The sequence below is a fragment of the Oxyura jamaicensis genome, chromosome 28 (assembly GCF_011077185.1).
Source record: "Oxyura jamaicensis isolate SHBP4307 breed ruddy duck chromosome 28, BPBGC_Ojam_1.0, whole genome shotgun sequence".
Lineage (NCBI taxonomy): Eukaryota > Metazoa > Chordata > Aves > Anseriformes > Anatidae > Oxyura > Oxyura jamaicensis.
This window is the reverse complement of record NC_048920.1, coordinates 515,200-535,608: the sequence shown is the minus strand read 5'-3', so window position 1 is coordinate 535,608 and position 20,409 is coordinate 515,200. Positions and strand designations below refer to the sequence as shown.

The following is a 20,409-nucleotide window of genomic DNA, read 5'->3' as shown; positions in this document are numbered from 1 at the left end:
CCCAGCAGCCCCTGCGCGCGGGCCGGCGGGGGGAAGATGGCGGCGGGGCGCTGAGGGGCGGCGGGGCCGCGCGGAGGAGGAAGAGGGCGAGCGGCGGGGGGAGGAAGGAGTCAGCGGGGGCCGAGGTACCCGGAGCGGTACCGGCGCCGCCCATGGCCGCGGGGCCGGCCCGGGAGCCGCTTCCCCGCCGGGCCTGCTCGGGGCCGCGCCGAGGCAGCAGCGGGCGCTGACCGCCGGGGCCGGGCCCTCAGCGGGGGGCGCCCCTCGCGCCCCCCCCCCTCCTCGGGCCGCGATGTCCGAGAACAACCAGCCCCACGCCGCGCACCAGCACCCCGCCACCCACGGCGGGGCCGCCGGGGGGAACGGGCGCGGGGTGCGGAACCCCAACGGCAACCAGAACCCGCTGATCAACGTGCGCGACCGCCTCTTCCACGCGCTCTTCTTCAAGATGGCAGTGACCTACGCCCGGCTCTTCCCGCCCGCCTTCCGACGCGTCTTCGAGTTCTTCGTCCTGCTCAAGGTGAGGGCTCGGCGGGGACCCGCCTCACCGCCGCTGCCAACCCCACTTCTGCCCCGGCCGGCTCAGAAACACGTCAAACCCTCGCTTCTGCCCTGTCTCCGGAGGTGCCTGCCCTGTCCGAGCCCAGCTGGCACCGGCCCCTCGTTTGAGTGAGGCGCGAGGAGCTGTAGCGATGCTCGGTGGTGCCCTGGCCCTCAGAGCTCTGCTGCGAGCCCTGGAAGTGCAGAGGGAATCGCTCGATAGGCGAGGGTGGGACGGAGGCGGTGGTGTGGGTGTGGAAGGCTTCTTGGTGGTTCCGGGGGATCACACACAAGGTGCGTGGCTGCTGCTGTGGTGCTGAATCTCGTCTCTTCTAGAAGCAAGCCATGCACAGCCCCAGTTGGTCACTGTTTCTTTGTAGTAGCCAACACCCTTGGTTGTTCCTGGACAGCATCAAACTTCTGCTAGGCTGGATAGAAGCCTGCCTGCGGTCTTGATGTGGGTGCAGGTCTGGAGACCTTGCACTTAAATGGGGTGCCAAAGCGGAATTCCTCTGGGGTCTGGAAGTGGAGCCCTTCCCCTTGGGAAGGGCTGTCCGTGAGGGAAGCAGCCCTTGGGATAATACCCCCGGGGCTGCCAAGGCTCATCTCAGCAGCACCTGCTGGAAATTAAGGGTGAGGGGCAGAGGGGAGGAGAGGTAGCCAGGGAAGAACAGCATGCCTCTGCGGGTTTCTAAAACTTGGCCACTTAACACAAGAAAACGTTAGGGGTGCTGTGTCTCATGCTGCACGTAGGCGTTTTGTCCCTGCCCAGGAGGTGTTCAGGTTTTTAACCTCTCTCTTCTTTCTCCCCCCGTTGTGTGCCTGCATTCAGGCGGGCAGGGAGAGCGGAGCCGGTGCCAGTGGCCAGGCTGGCAGGTGGAGCGAGCGGTCCAGCTGGTAGCAGTTCCGTCAGAGCACACCTGAGGAAATAAAAACATTCACAGGGCCCCTGCAGAGAGCCCTGCCTGCCCCCTCGGGGTCAGAAGTCAGCCTGGCTGTCAGCCTGCCCTCGGCTCCGCGCAGGGAGCAGCGGCGGGAGGCTGTGAGAGGGGAATTCCTGACGCTGCTCCTGGTTTGGTGGCCTCGCCGCCGTTCTTCCTGCGCCGAGGGAGCTGTTTGTGATCTACCTTCCCTAGCGTCTTCCTGCGCAGCTCCCCTGCAGCTGTGGTGATGTTTACCAGTCTGTTTGTTCGCAGCAAATAGGTCAGGAACGATGGGTAGCAGGGACAGCTCGTTCAGCCGAGAGCGAGCGCCTTGACGGGTTGTAGTGAGCGCACGAAACGCTCCCGTGCTGCTTCCTGTGCCCCTGCTCCTTGGAGCTCTGGGCTGTGAACTTTGGTCGGCGTTGGGTAACGTCGTGCTGGGTGTATCAGCCTCGCTGCAGGGAGGGGGTGTTATTAGCTCGCTTTGTTTTGCTGTGACTTACAGCTGTTCCGTGGGTTGAAAAGCATCTTCCAAGTGGAAACGGCGTGCTGCAGCCTGAAGGGCCTCTCCGATGGGTGACAAACTGCCTGAACTTTGGGCTGGACGCGTACTCGCAAAGCAAGCCGCTTTATTTTAATAACGATGCCCTTCTGCGGCCTTGGGTGATGCTCTGGGGCTTTGTTTCTCCTGGTGTGATAAGCAAGGATTTTCTGTCTGGTTGCGTGTAAGAGGCTCCAGCAGAGACCTGTTCAAAACTCTTCTGAGACGTTACAGCGTTGGTGGGACAGCGAACCAGCTGATCCCTGGGAATCAGCAGAGTGTGGAGGTAGCGGTAGGAGCCCTCTGTAGCTTTAAACCCGACAGAGGATCTGAAAGGTGCCTGCTGGGGATCGCTGACTTTGGCTGGTAAAGGGGCCGCGCTGCAGGGAGCAGGCCCAGGCTGTTGAGGGTCCAGAGCCCGCAGCAGTCCTGAGCTGTCCTCCGGTCCCACCCGGCACGGCCTCACCTTCCAGAGCCTGACGCTTCTGCCCCGGGTTTTGTGCTGTCCTGGTCTCGCAGCTGGCTGGCTGTTCTTGTGAAATCGGGCAGCCTTCCCCGTGCTTCAACAGGAAACCTTCAACAGGAAGGATTTTGTGCGGAGAGGGGAATGGTCGAAAGCCAGAGAAGGGCGCGGTTGGTGGAAACCCACGGTTACGCTGCTGTTTTTTTCAACATCGGTCGGGTCCTTGTCACGTGTTAGCTCTGCTTGGTTGGTTTGCCCGTCGTGTGATCGCTCTGGGACTGGGTTTGGTTCCCAGGACCTTGCGTGGTGCTGGGGCTGCGCCTGCCAGCAGGATGCGTGCGCTCCGTGCGGGTATCGGTGGCAGCGCCCCGGTCCCACGAGCGGGCAGAGGTGGTTCGTGCTTTTGGTGAGATTGTGGGTGCCGCGGTGCTGGAACCACGGTGCTGGAACCACGGCTCTGTTGTGCTGGAGGCTGCGTGAGCCCAGGTAATCGGCAGGTAGTCCTCTGCGGGGCTTGGCCTTTTATCTGCGATTCAGAAGAGCTTCTCGCCCTGCTGTGCTCGACATCTGGCCTGACTGAGCAGAGATTAAACAGATTTGTCGTAACGTCTTCTAATCCTTCTGCGTGAGCTTCGGTAGCCTCTCCTCGCGGCTGCGTTGGGTTAGCAGCAGATCAACGCGAGTCTTGGGTTTAGTAACGTGAGCTGTGGGCTGGCAAAGTTTCCTCGGGACAGTGCTTTGGCTCTTGGAAAGGAGAGAGCATTCAGCAGCAAGCCGTGCGGGGTCTGACCCGGACCCGCCTGCGCCTTGCCCCGGTACGCGCAGAGGCGTGGGCACCGTGCACGGGGTTTTGTAAGAGGCAGCGCTTGGTGACCCGGGACGGCGTGCGTGCTCACGCTGCCGACGTGCCCTTGGGTGGCGGCCAGCTAGCAGAGCACCCGCAGCACAGTCGCAGCAGAGAAGTTTTGGTCAAAGGCACCTTGGAAACTCTTGTTCCCAGGAAGAGCTTTAGGCCTCTCCTGCTTACCCTGGAGAGGGAAGGGCTCAGCGGGTTAGAGAGGCCTCGGAATGACGGGAAGCACGGGGAGTGTTTTGTCGTTTGTGGGGCTGCAGAAGTCACCTGCTTCCAGGCTGCCGTGTTCTTTGGTGCGAAGACCACCGGGGTTGGAAAGAACAACACTCTCGTCCACTCGCAAATCTGGGGTCTTTATGGGCAAAGAAGAGACGATCAAAACCGGGGAGCCTGCAAGCAGGCAGCGCTGGGTCGGGCTAATGGTGTCTGCTTTGTTTCTTGCCCTGTCCAGGCTCTCTTCGTGCTCTTCATCCTGGCCTACATCCACATCGCCTTCTCCCGCTCGCCCATTAACTGCTTGGAGCACGTGCGAGACAAATGGCCGCGCGACGGCATCTTGCGGGTGGAAATACAGCGCAACTCGAGCCGGGCCCCCATCTTCCTGCAGTTCTGCGGTGTTGAGAAGTTCCCAGGAATGGTGGCTGAGCCCACAGCTGAGGAAGAAGAGGAGGAAGAGGAGGAAATGACTGTGGATATGTTTGAGAACAGCTCCATCAAGGTAAAGACGCGTTCCCTCTGTACGCAGGGGGAGATGAGCGTTGGTTTGGGGACCAATAGTTTGTTAATGCAGTCTCTGTGAGCATGCCGTGGTCCCTCTGTGTTCCCTCGGTCACCTGGAACAGAGCGTGTTCCCTTGGCTTTTCCTGTACGTCCCGGGTAGCCTCTCGTGTCTTAAGACAGCAATTAAAGCCTAGGAAGGCGACCTCTCCTGCCTTCCTCCTGCTGGTTGAGGCCGTCGCTGGGGCACAGGGGAGCACAGAAAGCTGAAGTGACTGCTAACGTGACTTGCCCTGCCACGCTTTCCCAACAGTTTGAGCTGGATATCGAGCCCAAGGTGTTCCTCAAGCCGTCCCGGGTGAGCAGCACCGAGGCGCTGAGCCACAACGAAAGCCAGGAGTTCTCGTTTAGTGAAGCAGCCCCTAAAGGTATGCAGCCTCTGCGGGAGACTGTGTCCGAGTTTGAGATGCTAACCAGAGCAGGTAAAGACAACTTCTGCGGCTATCTGTGCTCCCCCCTTTCCCTGCACCCTGCGTCTTCCCTGCGCATCTAATCCTGGCTTCTCTGGGGCTGTGCCCAGTAACCTTAAACGCCCCCAGGCTGTCCCCGGCTGCTTTCACCTGTGGCTAACCGTGTCCCTGCTAACAACAGACCTACAGCAACGTCTTTCCTTAGGCTGGGGGGAGCTGGGAGCTGGGCGGGTGCGCCTGGGTGACGAGGTTTGCTGAAGCCTGCTGGCCTGGCATCATGTTTCTGCGGCGATCAGTGCCAGATAGCTCAGATGAATGTGAACCTCCCTCTTCTGAGCATTCTGCATTTACTGTCCTCTGGAGACCCGCCGGGATCCGACTGACGGTGCACATTCCTCGCTGCATTAGCAGGATTTGGGCTGTATTTTGGGGCCCTGACTCAACACCAGTACCTGGAAGAGCAAACTAATCTGGAAAGCCACCAAGCAAGTTTCAGAAGGTTGCGAGATGCAGCCCTGCTGTTCTGCGTCGTTCAGAACATCGTCCCGCTGCCTCCCTCCCCTGTTTCGGCGTGACTTGAGCTGCCGATGTTCCCTAAACGCTAGAGGGAGATTCGGTGGCTTTGTTTGGTTTAAAATGGAGTTCCAGTGTCAGAAAACTTTCCTCAGGGGAGGAAATCTGATCAAAAGAACTTTTAAAAGAAAAATATGACATTTGGATCCTCATTTGCCTTTTCCCCTACGCTCTTACCCTGGAAATACAGGCATTCTGTGCTCTTCAGCAGTACTGGTGTTCTAGCAGTGGAGGATTGTGAGGCTGGACGTGGCAATAGCACTGTTCCCTTGGTCTTGCGGAGTTTTGCTTGATGCTGATCCAGAACTAATTAGTCCTGTCTTTAAGATGATTAAGTCTCCTAAGGCTGGAGAACATGTAAATATTTTGGGTGCAATACCTTCATTAATAGTTGCTTAAGTCCTGTAAGAGCCCTGTTGTACAGCGCCGTGTACGCTGACGGGCTGTGCCTTGACGAGCTGAGTGCCCAGTGGGAAACGATCCAGCAGCGTGGTAGGAGACAGAGTCGTGCCCCTTGTTAACGTAGTTACAAAACTCATCTTTTCAAACGGGTCCTAAAGCCACAAGTGCCTGTCTGCCGCTACTCCCAGCTTTTCTGTTCTGTAAGTACACCAAGTGCAACGTTGAGACAGCGTGTGTTGCCGTGGAGGAATGCTGCGGGATACAAACAATTCTCAACACTTCGTTTTCATTTAGGCTTAAAACTGTTTTTAAATGAAAACTAAAACAAAGGCAGCTGCCTGCGTTTGCTGCCCAAGAAATGGGATCTCTCTCCTAGGCAGGGAAGTGGATGGGGCACTTCTGTCAGCGATGTGCCAGCCTCAGTCGGGTGAGGCGGGCACGCTGCTTTCATTGCTGTATCCTATTAAACGTTTTTGGTGCTGGTGTTTCAGACACCTGACGCAGCTGCCTCTCACGAGATGAGCTGTGACAGTTCAAAAGATCGGGGATTAAACTGTTTGGCTCCTGCTTAGCAGGAGGCTCTGTCATCTCAGAAGTGAGGTAGCAAAAAGCATTCATTTGTAACTGCTCTTAAAAAAAATCAAACTTCAGACACTGAAGGCTTTGTTAAATCTGTGGTTGCTCCTGCCTTTAGTTCCTGAGGTTTGTCATTGCAGCAGTGACCTCTACCTCTGCATCCAGAGAAGTGCAGCGCTGGTTGTCCTTGCCCTGTTTACTTGGTGCTCAGCAACTCTGAAGTCTGTTTTCCTGCTGTTTCCTGAGCAGCGAAGAAGGCAGAAATGAATGGGGCAAAAATGAGCGGAGCAGGGCATGCCGTGGGCAGGTTCTGGGTGGTGCTCGGCACAGCTTGAAACCACTGCCTTGAAGCTTTCCCAGCAGCTTCGCATTAAGGACTAATGTTGAGGGAATGGGCTTCGGTTTCAAGAATTCATATCGATTTATTTTAAATTGGTTGGAGAAAGCCTGGAAGCTGTGTTCACAACCGATTCCGTTTTCAAGAACGTGGTAAATGGGGGGAGGGAGTCCAGAGGTGCTATTTCTTCTTGGCAGCTGTCTGTGAATCCTGCTGTTGAGTCTCCCACCCTCTCTCGCAGTGTGGCCGCAGGAGGAGTACATCGTGGAGTACTCCTTGGAGTACGGCTTTCTGCGCCTGTCCCAGAGCACGCGCCAGCGCCTCAGCATCCCCGTCATGGTGGTGACTTTGGGTGAGTGAGGGAGCCGGCCCGCCCCGGTGCACCGGTGGGTGCGTGTTCCTGCAGATTCCTGTCTGCTGGCTCTCGTCGGGATGTCAGTCGTGTCCCGTCTGCCCTTTATTAGTCTTGTGGGAACTACTTGTAGCGGTTGATGGCGCTCATTTTTCATGCAGGACAGCTGCTTTTGGAGCTGGTACTGCTTCGTAGGTGGTACCTTCCCAAGAGGAGCTCTCTGGTGGTGGAGCCTGTTTCTGTTTGCAGAGTATTGAGCAGAGATTCCATACGGTTAACGGGCAGTTTCCGTGTTAAATGTTTATTTACTGCCCTGGGCTTTCCCGTTCAGCTAGACAAATTCCTTCATAAGTATCCTAGTAACTTACTGGGAAATGGTTTGTTTCTGGGCTTTCATTTGACTCAGATCTGGGGTATTTTTACCGGCTGATCAGTGCTTGTGCAGCAGAATGCACTTGGATGTTTTGTACCAGCTGTGTTAGCGCCCAGGGCTGCGGGGAGGTGTTGGTGGGCTCCAGCAGCACCACGCAGAGCCCAGCTGAGGGCTGAAAAGCCTCTGTGGTCCCTCTGAGCTTTACCAGAACTGGTTTCCTTGGGCCATTACTTGGGGCTGAGCCTTTTGTTGCTAGGGGTGTACTCTAAGCCCAGGAGGCAAATTCCCTTTGTGTGTGTGCCAATGGGAGTATCGCAGCCCTGATGGAATTCTTAAGGCCTGATTGGCCCTTGGCCAGCGTGGCTGTATTCGGCTGTGTGACATTTCTCCCTCCCAGTCCTGCCCATTTTAGTTAGCTGCCAGAGGTCTGAGTGCAGGCACAGGTCTGCTGGCACACGTGTCCTTTTAAGTGATGAGATGACTGTGCTTGCTTTCCTCCTCTTCAGTTTAAGACCTGAACAACCTGACTTTTGTTGTGTGTGTATTCTGCCTAGATCCTACCAGGGATCAGTGCTTTGGGGACAGATTCAGTCGTCTGTTGCTGGATGAGTTCCTGGGTTACGATGACATCCTGATGTCAAGTGTCAAAGCCTTGGCTGAAAATGAAGAGAACAAAGGTAAGGCTTGGAGGAATCACTTTCAGCAGCTGTGCAGAGCAGGTGGTGGTTTTTCTGTGGACGCATGAATATTGTCTTCTGACTATTGATGAATCTCTGGTGCAGTTCACTGCTGTACGGAGGGGTGTTATTGTCAAGGACAAAATGAAACAAATGGGAGGGGAGAGACGTCTGCGGATGGGACTTCCTTATTGCACTGCCTCACAATGGGGTGCAGCCCTGCAGAGGGGTTGTCTCAGACCTCCTGCGTTACATCCTAGTTCTTTAGAAGTTCGGTCTTGTTTTGAGAGTTGCTCACGTTGGGATTGTGTGGTGGTTTTGCTTTCCCCCCCCCCCCAGGTTTCCTTCGCAACGTGGTGTCTGGAGAGCACTACCGCTTTGTCAGCATGTGGATGGCTAGGACGTCCTACCTGGCAGCCTTTGTCATCATGGTCATATTTGTAAGTTGGCAGGAGCGGGGCACTGCCCGGACTCTGAGCTCAGCAGATCAGCATGTGGGTGAGGTTTTATGTCCCAGTACAGGCCTGAGCTCATAGCTGCTTCTAAAGCTAAGCCACTGGAGCATGCAGCTCTACTGATTGTTTTTTTCCTAATGTGGGTGTTTGGTGTCCAAAAAGTGAAACAAACAGAGGAGCGGAAACAGAATGAAAGAGTGGCTTTGTTGTCACAGGGGAGATCCAGATTAGAGTCTCTTAAGTGTAATGAAATGCTCAGGCTGCCAAGACACGGGGATTGCCAAGGCAAATTTGTCCTCAGATTTTTAAGAGTGGGCCCAACTAATGTGCCAGGGCTGATCGAGATAGGATCGAGTCTCCTGTGACTACGTGTGTGACGAGGCAATTACAGATCAGTATTAGGCAAGAGCTCAAGTGATCATTGAGCCTGTGTTCATAGTTGTAGGTGACTGTCTCCCTTTGTGTCTGACTGATGCAGCTCCTTGTATGACAAAGGCACAGCCAGTGGGAGGAGAAACGGAGACCACAGGGTGACCTTTGGAGAGGTGTTAGGAGCTGGGAGGAGCGCAGATACAGAGTGGGAGCAAACCCCAGTTCCAGTTCTGCCGCTGTTTGGTTTGGCCACTGCTCAAATATTCAAAACTGGTCTCTTTACAAACAAATTACGTACTGTCTATTTCACTGCAGTAATGCAAAGATTAATTGCTGTTTGTGAAGTCCTAATTACTCTTTGGGAAATTGATCTGCGTAGCTCTAACTGAGCACTGTGGGATATGCACAGCATTCAGTGTGACGTTGGGAGTCCAAGCTCACCTGTCTGAGCCTCTGCCGTAGTGTGGTTTGGAAAGAAACCCTGAACCCGCGTGGCTCTAACGGTGGCCTCTGTTCTCATATTTCAGACTCTGTCCGTTTCGATGCTGTTGCGCTACTCGCACCATCAGATTTTTGTCTTCATTGGTAAGGATTCCCTAAGGGATGTAGGGTGTACTGGACGCTGTGCAGCCCACTCCAGCGTGGTGTAATATGTCTGTACCCTGGACTGTTGTGGTTCAGAAGGGTCCTGCATGTAGCTGTGCAGGAACTATATCCCCCATGGATCCCCCTGCACCGTGCTCCCTCCGAGGGCTGTTCTGTCCCTTGTCAAGCATCAGGGACAGTGGGCGTGGGGCAGTGGGCTTCACGACACGTTGCAGAGCTCTGAACGGTGCAGGGGTGGAGGGTTCCTTGGTCCCATGTTGGCTTTGTGTTATGGAATGTTTTCCTTCTTGCAGTTGACCTGTTACAGATGCTGGAAATGAACATGACAATCGCATTCCCTGCGGCTCCCCTGCTCACTGTCATCCTGGCCCTAGTAGGTAAGGATGTGGGCTCACTCTGGGATCTGTAGGAAGTATAATTCCCTGTTCTGACCTGGCCACGGCAGGTGGTCAGCGTGTCTGCTCCTCACAAGGTGGAAGGCTCTGGAGTTTGATGGCACGGTGATCTGCGTTGCCCTTCTCAGTCCCCTGGAACAGCAGTTCATTTGGAAGTCCCTTAAACTGAACCTCTGTCCGTCTTTTGCTAGTTCATTTCAGATTCCCACTTCCCGTAACCACAGTCTGTTAGCACAGTTGGGATTTTAAACAAAGCCACCAGAATCTCTGCTGGCCAGAGCCAGCTGATCCTCTGCCCTGTGTAGTGACAGCAGTGAGACTTGTTTGACCGCAGCTGTAGCTTTTGTCCTGCTGTGTTTTTTGCTGTACAGTCCCAGCTCTGGGAGCGATGTAGGATTTTCTCAAGCAGCCCCTTGCTGTAACTGTTTGCCCTGCAACGTGCTGACATCAGGCACCTCTCTGTCCCGTAGGTATGGAGGCCATTATGTCGGAGTTCTTCAACGACACCACGACTGCGTTTTACATCATCCTCATCGTGTGGCTGGCTGACCAGTACGATGCTATTTGCTGCCACACCAACACAAGCAAGAGGCATTGGCTCAGGTAAGAGGGCCTCATTCCCATACTGCACAGACTCACTGCATACCCCGTTCTCAGCTGGGAGCCTTCTTTAGATCCTTTCCAGCTCTCCCAGGAGAGCTTCCGCTCTTGAGAGCTGTGTGTCTCCTTGGGAGCTGCCCCGCATGTCACAGGGCCCAAAGTGCAGTTATTTCCCACTTAGCTCTCGTGCATGGGATCACCCCTGCCCTTTGCCTGCCCTTTGTTTTGCTTTGTTGAAGACCTGTTCATAGCGGAGCACGGACATGTGGATAGTGAACGTGCTAATTACATGTTAACGGGGGTGCAAAATGCGCCAGCTCAGAGCAGAATTGTGATTAAAAACTCTTGTTTGTGCTGTCCATTGATGTATCCCGGTACCGGCTGCCTTTCTGTGCAGGTTCTTCTATCTGTACCACTTTGCCTTCTATGCTTACCACTACCGATTCAACGGGCAGTACAGCAGCCTGGCTCTCGTCACCTCATGGCTGTTCATCCAGGTGAGTGGCTGCCATTTGCTCGCGTTCCTGCTTGCAGCTGCACGGGGCCACGTGCCATCGTGCTGAGTTCCGTCCTGGTCCCTCAGAGGGCTCTGCCTGCCTGCAGTTCAAACTGTTCTGTTGCTGATTGCTCGTGCTGGCTGCGCTGTTAAAAAGCGATGGAAATGAGCTGCAGTTTGGGCTTCATCAGACTCCTTGTCAAGCGGAGTTTGAGTAGCAATGTTTGTTTTTATAAGAGGTTAAAATAATCCCTGGTTTGGAAACGGAGCAACGGGAAGAGGTGGCTATCAAACAGCAGGACCTTTTGGTCAGGCTCAAATCCAGCCACATGACGGAGGCTGAGTTCTGGAAGGTGTTAGGGAAGGATTTCTGGCCCATCTCTGGAAGAAGTCTCACTGAGAATCTCCCACGCAGAAGCCGAGGAGCAGGTCATGTCTGTGCAGTGCGGGTATTGACCACTCCCGAAGTGGTGTCTTCAGCATCCTGGTTCAAGCAGACCTTGTGTGTGTCTCTGGCTGTTGACCTGCCCTCTCTCTGCTGTGAGATGCAGACAGGGAGCTGAAGATGGGCCAGAGAGAAATGCCCTCACCCTTGTTCTGACCCCTACAAAGGACGGGGCGTTGTGCTCCATTACCTGTCTTCAGAGCTCTTCAGTTGCTCTCTGGCAGCAGCTTGCAGGAGCAGGGTAGAAGGGATGAGAATTCTCTGCAGAATCTCAGATAAGCTTCTGGACAGAGCAGCCAAATTCTGCAGTCACCGTCTTGACAAGGAGATGGAAGGAGTTTTGCTAGGTAAGTCTGTGCTCGCAGCCTGACGAGTGACTCCTTTCCCTTTGCCTCCTCTAGCATTCGATGATTTACTTCTTCCACCACTACGAGCTGCCGGCTATTCTCCAGCAGATCAGGATCCAGGAGATGCTGCTGCAGAACCAGCAGGTGGGCCAAGGGACGCAGACGACGCTCCAAGACAACCTCAACAACAACACTACCGCTGCCCCCGTTGAGGTGGGGAGCCGTCGGCCCCACCTGGCCGCTGGCCCTTCCGGGGAGAGCAGCGGCCCGGCGGCGCTGACCCCCAGCGAGGCCTCCAGCGTCATCGCCGCTGCCACGGCGGCGTCGGTTGGGAGCGACCTGAACTGGGTCGCTGAGACAGCCGCCATCGTCACGGAAGCCTCGTTTCTCTCTGACCTGAGCTCTACCCTGCTGGAGCCAAACGTGGTGCACGAAGCCATGGCCAGCGGGAGCCCTCAGGACGCCGCCGCCTCCAGCCTGGTTGCCCGCATCAGGGTCAGCAGTGACCACCCGGAGACTGCTGTGGGCTCCATCACCATCGAAGTCACTTCGACGGCTGTGGTTGCTGCTGCAGACGTGCCCCCCGCCACAGAGGCGGCAGCGGCCGCGCCCCCCGGCCTGGCCCAGGAGGACGGGGCCTCTGTCCCCAGCCCGTCCCCTCCTGAGCAGACTGAGGCCGTGCGGGGCTCAGACAGCCAAGCAAAACCTAGCGGCAAGAACTGTGCTGCGGCCAGCGGCGGGGCAGAGACCCCCCCAGCCACTGGGGAGAACTCTGATCAGGACAAACGCTCGGGCCGTGCTCTGGGGGACCGGGGGGAGAGCAGCCCTTGCCCAGCACCAGCAGATAGTACAGCTAGCTCCGGGCCGTGCTCGGAGCCAGACTCGAGGAGCCTGTCTTGAGTCCCTGTTCCTGTCCTTCTGGACTGCCAGGAAGGCATCTGGATTTCGTTTGTTACTATTTCTCACTTCACCATCATCCTTAACCCATGAATTCCTCTTAGTGGAGGCAGAGCAGCTGGGACAGAGACAAGGTGCTGCGGTGAACTCCCCTGGGAAAAGCGCGTGTGTGCTCGTGTACGAGAGGAGAGGCTGGCGCGTGTCGGACTGCTCGGTGCCAGCTGCTCCCCGTGGGGAGGGCGCGAGGCGTGATGGCTCCCGGGGCTTTGTGCTGCCCCTGGGGCTGCGGGCGAGCTGCCTGGCTGTGTCCTCCCTGCCACCAGCTCAGTGTCACAGCTTTTCCCCGGCTTTGCCCCCTGAGGTTGTGTTTGCAGTCCGGGCATTGCTTGCAGCCGTGAGCTGATTTGTGACGAACCACGTGTGGGTGTGTGGCAGCTCTGGTTAGAGCAGCGACCGCGTGTGAGCAGGGAGAGCATCTTCAGCAGTGCTTGGGAGAAAACTGGTAAACTTTCCTTCTCCAGGGGAAAAGAAGCTCCACACCTTCCCCTGACACCAGAGCTGCTCCCCGCAGAGCAAAGCTGGGCAATAACCAAAGCAGAAGCTGCATTTTAGCCCTTTTTTTTTTCTCCCTTGAATTTCCCTTGGTCGGTGGGTTGGGGTGGTAGAAGCTGCCACATGCAGGTCAGAGCATCCACCCCAGGAAAGGGGCACTTGGCCGTGCCTGGAAGCAGTGGAGAAAACGTCTCAGCCCTGGAGAAGCACTCTGCCCTCTGCTGCTGGTGATCCCTGCAAGGCTTCCCTCCTTCAGCCCCTCTTAAGTGCATGTGGCCAGCATAAAGCGGGAGCTCCTACCCCAGGCAAGTCATCATTAATCTCTGGGAACTGAGCTGGGGCTTCAGTGTCACGAGGGGGAGGAGGAAGGATGATGGGGAGGAGGAGGAAGGACAATGGGGAGGAGGAAGGACAGCAGCTCTGTTTCCGTGCAGCTCTGCTTTGGCTCCTGCAGCTGCAGGTGGTGTGGTTTGTTCTTCAGTGCCTTGTCCCTGCGCAGCGAGGGGCTTTTTGCTGGCTGGACTGTTGGTGCATGAGAAGGTTTCGCAATGAACCAAAACACTAAAGCTAAGAAGTTTCAGCTGATTTTTTTTCCCTCGTTCCCCTGGCAGCAGAGGTGAAGCTCGGGGCCGTGCCCCAGCCCCATGCAGCACAGCCGCCTGCCTGCTACTGCGCCGCTGGGGCCAGGTCCAGCCACTGCCCCTGGCGTGGGTGAGGGGAAGGTGGGTTTGTGCTCGTAGGCAGAGCAGAGCGCTTGCAAAAGGGGGGGGAGATGCAGGAGAGCGTCACATCTGGGGGTCTGCGAGGGGAGAGAAGCTGTGGGGGACACCGGGGCTAGGTCTCAGCCTGGCCTCCCCATGGAGCAGTCGGCGCCTGTCCCCCTCCCGCCTGCCTTCGGTGGCTTCCACCAGTTTCCACGTCAGCACCCTGAGGGCTCGCAGCCTCCTCTGTATCTCCCACCCAGGTTCCCCCCCCCAGTTTTTGTTTTCCTGCTGTCTCAAGGAGCCCTGGGTGTTGCTCTGGGGAAGGGGGGAGCCCACTGGTGACCAGTGCCGGGGCTCCACCGCGTGGCCATGCAAGAGCAAGGAGAAATCCGTCGGCTTTCAAGAGGGGTGGGAGGGAGGGAAGCAAACCAAATCATTTGACGAATGAAGAGTAGAGTTCATTCTATTTAAGTAATGTACAAAATGTGTTTGTATATAATAATAAATATTATATCTAACAGCTGCTGTGCTGCGGCCCTGCTAGCACTGTGCTGGGTTCCTGCTGGAAGGTGACGCGTGAGCAGCCCGGGTCCTGGCCGTGGGCTCAGCAGCTCAACCCCTCGGTGCCTCGCACGCTGCTGCAGGGCCGGGGGGGCCCCTGCTTGTCACCAGGGCTGAGCCTGAGCCCCTGCCCCCCGTTCACCAGCGGTGGGCAGCGTTTGTGTGGGGGGGAGGGCTGCAGGGAAGGAAGCTGTGCCTGTGCCACCTCCATCCTTCCCCAGCCCCCCCCATCCCTCGCGTTTTGGCCCAGTTACTTCATCTGTGCTGCCTCGGAGGGAGGGGGGTGGGCTGAGGAAGGGGCCAGCACCGCTGCCACCCCTCCGTGCCCGGGGCCTGCTGCTGCCCCTGGGGCTCAGCCTGGCTTCGGCTCCCTCCTGCTGCCCCTGGGGCTGCTCCGTGCCTGGGGGCTCTCCTGCCCTCTACTCGCTGCTCTCCTGCGGCGGGGCCGGCGCCTGCCTGTGGAGAAGGGGAGCTGTCAGCCTCGCCCCGTGCCTTCAGGATGCCGCAGGGAGGGGAAAGCCAGGCTTTTTCTGTCTTTGTCTCTATTTACAGCTTACAAAGCAGCTGTGAAGGCTGACAAGCAGATGCCCGGCCCTTCAGCTTGGTCACACAGGGGTCTCTCACCACAGCCTAACCCGCTACCTTCCCCAGAATTAAAGCTCCCCCTACAGCTTCGGCTGCTGGCCCTAGGGTAAAGCCCGGCTCTTCAAGGAGAGGGGAGAAGCACGAATGCCCCAGAGCTGGGGAGGGGAGGCAGGCTGGGGGCCTCCGTCCCCTGCTCCTTGCTCTCCAAGGGCGCAGCATCGTGTGGGACCCTCCCCAGCCCAGCCCTGCGCGGAGGAGCCAAGCCTGGGGCTGGGGTGCAGAGCACTTGAAGCCCCAGCTCTGTTTTTTGGGGTGCCACAGGAGCTCACCTCTCCTCCCGGGGCCGCTCCAAGGCTGGTGCCTGGCTGCTCCTGGCCGTGCCCATGGCAGCCACCAGCTCGCTCTTCCTCACCAGGGCCGCGCGCAGCTGCTCCCGCATCGCCTCGATCTTCTCCTCCAGCTCCTGCAGCTCGGCCCCAGCGCCCTGCACTGGCCCGTTGCCCCGGGGCCCCGGCGTCCCCTCGCCCTCAGGGGCGGCCGCGTCCAGCTGGAAGCGCACCCGGCGCCCCTCCTGCCGCAGCCTGGGCCAGGGCTGCACCCCGGGGCTCTGCTGGGGGTCGCACCTTGGGGAGGAGAAGGGTCGAGGTGGGGGCTGCGGGGGGGGTCCCGCTGCAGCCCCGGGGGCTTGAAGGAGGATGAAGGCAGGGCAGGCGCCCAGACCGGGCCCTACCTCTCAGCCAAGCTCAGCTTCTGGCCCTTCTGCTCCTCCACGCCCGTGTTCAGAGCCCGGTGGATTTTCTGTGGGGCACAAGGGAGGAGTGAGGGTCCCTGGGGAGACAGAACCGGGCAGGGGGAAGGCGGAGGCCGTGCGAGGGAGGAAGGGCAGCGGCAGGGCCGGGCTCCTCCTCGGCCGCCCCACCTGGCTGGTGTGCAGCCAGTAGTTGAATTTCTTCTTCCGCTTGATGCGGGGCAGGACGAGGCGGTAGAAGACGTGCTCGCCCAGCGAGGTGAGCAGGGAGCCGCTGAGCCCGATGCAGAGCAGCACAAAGAGCCCCGAGAAGTGGTAGATGCCCATCTGCAGGGTCTGCGAGGAGGGGGGGGGCGTTGGCAGGGTGCTGGGGGGGCACCCCCAGAGCCCCCAGGCCCAGGGCCTGGCCGCCCGCACCTCGGTGACGGCGAAGACGCGCTTGCCGCAGGGCACCATCTTGTACCACTTGTCGTGCAGGAGGTCGATGAAGCCGGCCGACTTGTAGCGGCTGATGAACTCGGAGAGGTTGGAGGTCAGCGGCGAGTTCTGCGGGAGGCCGATGCCGTAGCCTGGCCCCGGGGGGAGAAGAGAGCAGCAAGGCTAGAACCGGAGGGGGCAATGGCCAGGCACAGCCCCCACTACTGACAGTCCTCCCCCCCATGTGGCCAGAGCCCCCCCCCGCAGCCCCGGTGTGCCCCCCGTTCCCCCACCTTCGATGGCGAAGGGCTTGCCCACGGTGAGCAGTTTGCAGTCGGAGTCGATGGAGACCTCGTAGTCCAGCAGGGACTTGTCCATGATGAAGGCGTTGAGCTTGGGGGGCTCCGTCCTGCGCCAATGCGGGGCGGGGGCGCTCAGGGACGGGGCTGCCCCCACATGCGGCACCCTCAGGGGCATGCAGGGGAGGGGGTAACCGGCGGGGCCCCCGATGCCCCCCCCGACCCTCACTTGAGCATGGTGACGCCAGCGGGGGTGGTGGGGACGTTGTAGCGCCGCATGTGCTCGTGCATCTCGGGGAAGCTCTTCTTGATGTACTCCTCGGCACTGCTCTCCCACACCGTGCCGAAGCGGAAGCCCTGCGAGGGGTGATGCAGCTGGAAGGAGGCACCGCAGCATCAGTACCCCCAGCCCGGGGGGAACAGAGCCCCCTCCCTCCCCCAGGCACAGCCCCAAGCCCACCCAGCGGCGCGCTCGGAAGCAGCCCCGGCGCGCTCCCACCTTCGGGTCGTGGATGCCCGAGAGCTCCTCGAAGGTCTTCTCCCCCACCATGACGGCCGCCAGGTTGGCCGTGTAGCTGGAGAGCACCAGGAGGCAGAAGATGGCCCAGAGGTTCATGAGGAAGCGGCCGGTGCAGCACTTGGGCGTCTTGCTGGAGACGGTGCGCCCAAAGAGGATGGCGTAGCAGAGGTTGAGGGCTGAGGAGTAGGAGAAGATCTTCATGCGGTTGCGGCCGTGGGGGGTCATGCCGTAGGGACTCTTCCACTCGTAAAGGGTGAGGAAGAGTGCGGTCGTGTGCAGGGCCACAAAGATGCCCACCCACATGGTCCAGTGCAAGGGCCACATGAAGGCCCCGATAGGCGACGCCGTGTCCTTGGTCCTCACCAGGATGCCCAGGCTGGTGGAGAAGAAGGGGCTGGTGAAGTCGATGACTTTGCTCCGCGCCGAGTTGATGCTGAAGGAGGTGACGGCCATGTGGGCCGTGCCACTGAGCAGGTCCCCCACCAGTCCCGTCCAGCGCCCATTCTTCCAGGCCCCGTATTTCCCATCGCCCACGATGTAGAGCTCGAAGTCGAAGGGCACGTCCTCGGCCAGCTTCTCCAGCAGGTCGATGCAGTACCCGTAGCAGCACTTCTTGTACTCCCGCGGCACCGAGCCGTTCCCAGCGCCGAGCTCCTCAAAGAGGGCGTCCAGCACGGCTGAGTCGTTGGTGCCGGGGTCCAGGCAGAGCTGCCCAGCCAGGCAGCTCCCGTCCTCGTCCACCTCCCGCGTGAAGACGAAGGGGTGCTCCACCAGCGTCACCACCCGCAGCTTCGCGCGGGCGCCGCCAGCCCCCTCGGCCAGGCTCTTGCGCTGGAGGTGGCTCTGCCAGGCGCCCTCCTCCAGCTCCAGCTTGCCGTGCCGCCAGGCGCCCATCGTCACCCACGTCGGCTGCCCCAGCGAGTCCCGCAGCAGGCTCCAGACGCGGTACTGGTGCTCTGTCTGCACCCGCGTCCCGTTCTGCACCTGCACGTGTCCCGTCCGGCCGTGGAAAGACGTGTTGGACATGAACCTGGGGGGGGGCGCAGGGGGGTTATGGCTCGGGCACAGCGGGGTCCTGCTCTGGGGCAGGGAGGCGAGGGATGGGGCTTGTGGCTGGGAGCGTGAGGTGCCCAGCTCGGCACGGAGGAGGAGCGGGATCTGGCCGTGCTGCCTCTGCCCTGCAGCTCGCTGTGCTAGCGGGGCCAAGTGCTATTAATATTTATACAGCACCAGAGCTCGGGCAGCGTGAGGGAGATCTGAAGTGACGCAGCCCCCTCGTGCAGCCGCGCCGGGGGGGGGCATGCACTGAGCCCCACAGCACTGGCTGTGGCCAGGTCACCCCCACACCGTGCGCCAAAACCACCACAGAGGAGCGGGGAGGGGGCAAGCCCCCCCCGGCAGCACCATCCTTACCTGGAGAGGAATTGCCCCGAGGACTCGGCGCCCTCCCTGAGCCTGTCGTTGCAGTTCACCACAGAGGGGACGAGCGCGAGGTCGGGGTGGACGGCGGCAGCGCTGGCGATGGCGCGGGACACCAGCTCCACCGCGTCCTGCAGGAACGGCTCCAGGGGGGGCCGGCCCACCTCCCCGAAGGCCAGCAGCCCCAGGGGCAGCCCCTCGGTCTGCAGCTCGCCGGCGCGGAGCGGGGAGCCCAGAATCCAGTGGAACTCCTGCAGCAGCAGCCCCGACTGTTCGACCACCCTGAAGAGCAGCCGGGCGCGCCGCAGGTCGCAGCCCAGCACCAGCACGGGGCTGGAGAGAGCCTTGAGGCGCTCCCCGCGCTGCCGGAGGTAGCGGGAGGCCCTGGGCTCATCCAGGTAGCCGAGGTCCAGCACGGCGCGGAGGAGGAGCTGGGTGCGGCGGGCCCAGAGGTCGAGGAAGCCGGAGACATCCCAGGGGTGGCAGAGCACCAGGCTGGTCTCGTGCCAGTCGTTGGCCTGCAGGATGCTCGCCAGCACCTCCACCAGCGTCTCCAGCGAGCTCTGCCGGTCCATGTGGAAGTGGAAGGGGCTCTGCCAGCACACACGGGTGGTGGCTGTCGCCAGCCCTGCTGCTGCCCCTGGGGACAGCCCCGAGCAGCACCAACCCTCGGCTCAGCACCATCCCTCCCACCCTGGGACCACCCCACCCCTGGCCCTGCTCTCTCCAGCACCAGCACGGATCAGAGCAATGGTTCCCCCCCTGCCCATGCAGCTCCAGCCACGCACCCAAGGGCGTGCAAAGCCCAGGAGACCAGAGGGCTGCCCAGGGAGGAGACCGCGCTCTGAGCCAGCCCTGGTCCCCCCGCGGCCACCTGAGCCGGGGGTCGTGCATCTGCCCTGCTCCCAGCAGCACACAGCCGGCCCCAGCCCCAAGCAGGCGCTGCAAGGACGCAGCAGGCGTGGAGGGCGGCGCAGCCTGCGCGTGTCCCCGCGGGAGGCTGGGGGACAGGCTGTCGCCGTGCTCCTGCTGCGTGCCAAGAAACGGAGTCACCTTCCTGGTGACTGAGCGGAGGCTGGCGGCTGAGCCCAGCGCAGGCGAAGGAGCCCAGATGCTCCAGAGAGTGCAAAGGGGTCGGGCAACACAGCCCTGTGTGGCGAGGGTCTGTCCCCAGAGGGGGCTGGCCGAGGGAAGGAGAGGGACATATCCAGCCCCAGGACCCCGGGGCTGGGGACAGGTCTCTGCTGGCAATGTTTAGGCTGTGAATCACGGCACGGGTGAGTGCGGCCATTGCGCCTGGGCCAGTGGGGCTGAACTGGGTGGCACGGGAGACTCCAGGCACGTCCCCAGGGCCCTTCTGGGGCTGGGGCAGGGTTGGGACAGGGGATGGGAGAGCTCAGGGCTGCCAGGGGAGATGCCTTGAACTGGGAACTGGGATTGGGTTGGGATGGAGCTGGGATGGGGGCCGGGATGGAGGTGGGAGAGAGCCAGGACGGGGCTGGAACAGAGTCAGGATGGAGCCAGAATGGTGCCCAGGAGGGGACTGGGATGATGCTGGGATGGGGCCAGGCTTGAGGCAGGATGGAGCCTAGACAGGGAGTGAAACAGAAGCAGGATGAGGATGGGATGGGGCGCAGGATGAAGCTGGGATAGAGCCCCCACTCCTGGGATGGGGCCAGGACGGAGCTGGGATGGGGACGAGATGGGAGCCGGGAGGGAGCTGGATGGGGGCAGGGACTGGGGCCGGGATGGAGCAGGGATAGGGGCAGAGACTGGAGTCGGGATGCAGCGAGGATGGGGGGCCCACGACAGAACCGCGATGGGGGCAGGACAGGAGCCGGGACGGCCCGGAGAGCTGGGATGGAGCCGGGGCGCGGAGCCGGGGGTCCCGCCCGGGGGCCCCGCCGCCCGCAGCGGTGCCTGCGAGGCTCTTACCTGCGGGCGGAAGGGCAGCGGGCCGCGGGTGTCGAGGACGCTGACGAAGGGGACCCGCAGGGCGGCGGCGAGGAAGTCGAGCTGGAGCAGCTCGCGGCGGGAGCGGGGCACGGCCAGGACGGCGGCCACGCCGCGCCCCCCCAGCGCCCCGCAGAGCCACCGCGCCAACGAGCCGGGGTCCCGCGCCGCCGGGGCGCCCGCCACCAGCTCCAGGCTGCGGTTGTGGGGCAGCGCCGCCCCCCCGGGACCCCCCGGCCCC

At 60.2% G+C, this 20,409-nt stretch overlaps 2 protein-coding genes across 3 annotated transcripts; one reads left to right on the top strand and one right to left on the bottom strand.

The window, feature by feature from the left end:
• The first annotated feature begins 65 nt into the window (after nt 1-65).
• TMEM259 (transmembrane protein 259) lies at nt 66-13,261 on the top strand. 2 transcript variants are annotated; one of them, XM_035348286.1, is made up of 11 exons: nt 66-520; nt 3,772-4,038; nt 4,351-4,465; nt 6,637-6,747; nt 7,675-7,797; nt 8,137-8,237; nt 9,152-9,209; nt 9,524-9,607; nt 10,096-10,228; nt 10,623-10,722; nt 11,568-13,261. In XM_035348286.1, exons 1-11 carry the CDS (start codon nt 293-295, stop codon nt 12,411-12,413), a joined length of 2,166 nt encoding a protein of 721 aa, XP_035204177.1. In that variant the 5' UTR covers nt 66-292; the 3' UTR covers nt 12,414-13,261. The 2 variants fall into 2 exon arrangements, with proteins under 2 accessions (XP_035204177.1, XP_035204176.1); XM_035348285.1 differs by having other exon boundaries at nt 4,351-4,519.
• Nucleotides 13,262-14,646: 1,385 nt separating this feature from the next.
• On the bottom strand, nt 14,647-20,408 carry GRIN3B (glutamate ionotropic receptor NMDA type subunit 3B; the record flags this gene model as incomplete). The annotated part of the gene is made up of 10 exons (XM_035308677.1): nt 14,647-14,683; nt 15,142-15,435; nt 15,543-15,610; nt 15,732-15,896; nt 15,978-16,129; nt 16,271-16,386; nt 16,506-16,651; nt 16,776-17,826; nt 18,210-18,808; nt 20,151-20,408. Coding segments are annotated over 10 exons (2,886 nt in total), but the record flags the coding sequence as incomplete, so codon positions are not given.
• Nucleotide 20,409: the final 1 nt, after the last annotated feature.

Coding starts and splice junctions, on each gene's coding strand:
- TMEM259 (XM_035348285.1), top strand. CDS start 293: ATGTCCGAGAACAACCAGCCCCACGCCGCGCACCAGCACCCCGCCACC. Junction 521..3,771: donor AGTTCTTCGTCCTGCTCAAG/GTGAGGGCTCGG, acceptor TGCCCTGTCCAG/GCTCTCTTCGTGCTCTTCAT. Junction 9,210..9,523: donor TCAGATTTTTGTCTTCATTG/GTAAGGATTCCC, acceptor TCCTTCTTGCAG/TTGACCTGTTACAGATGCTG.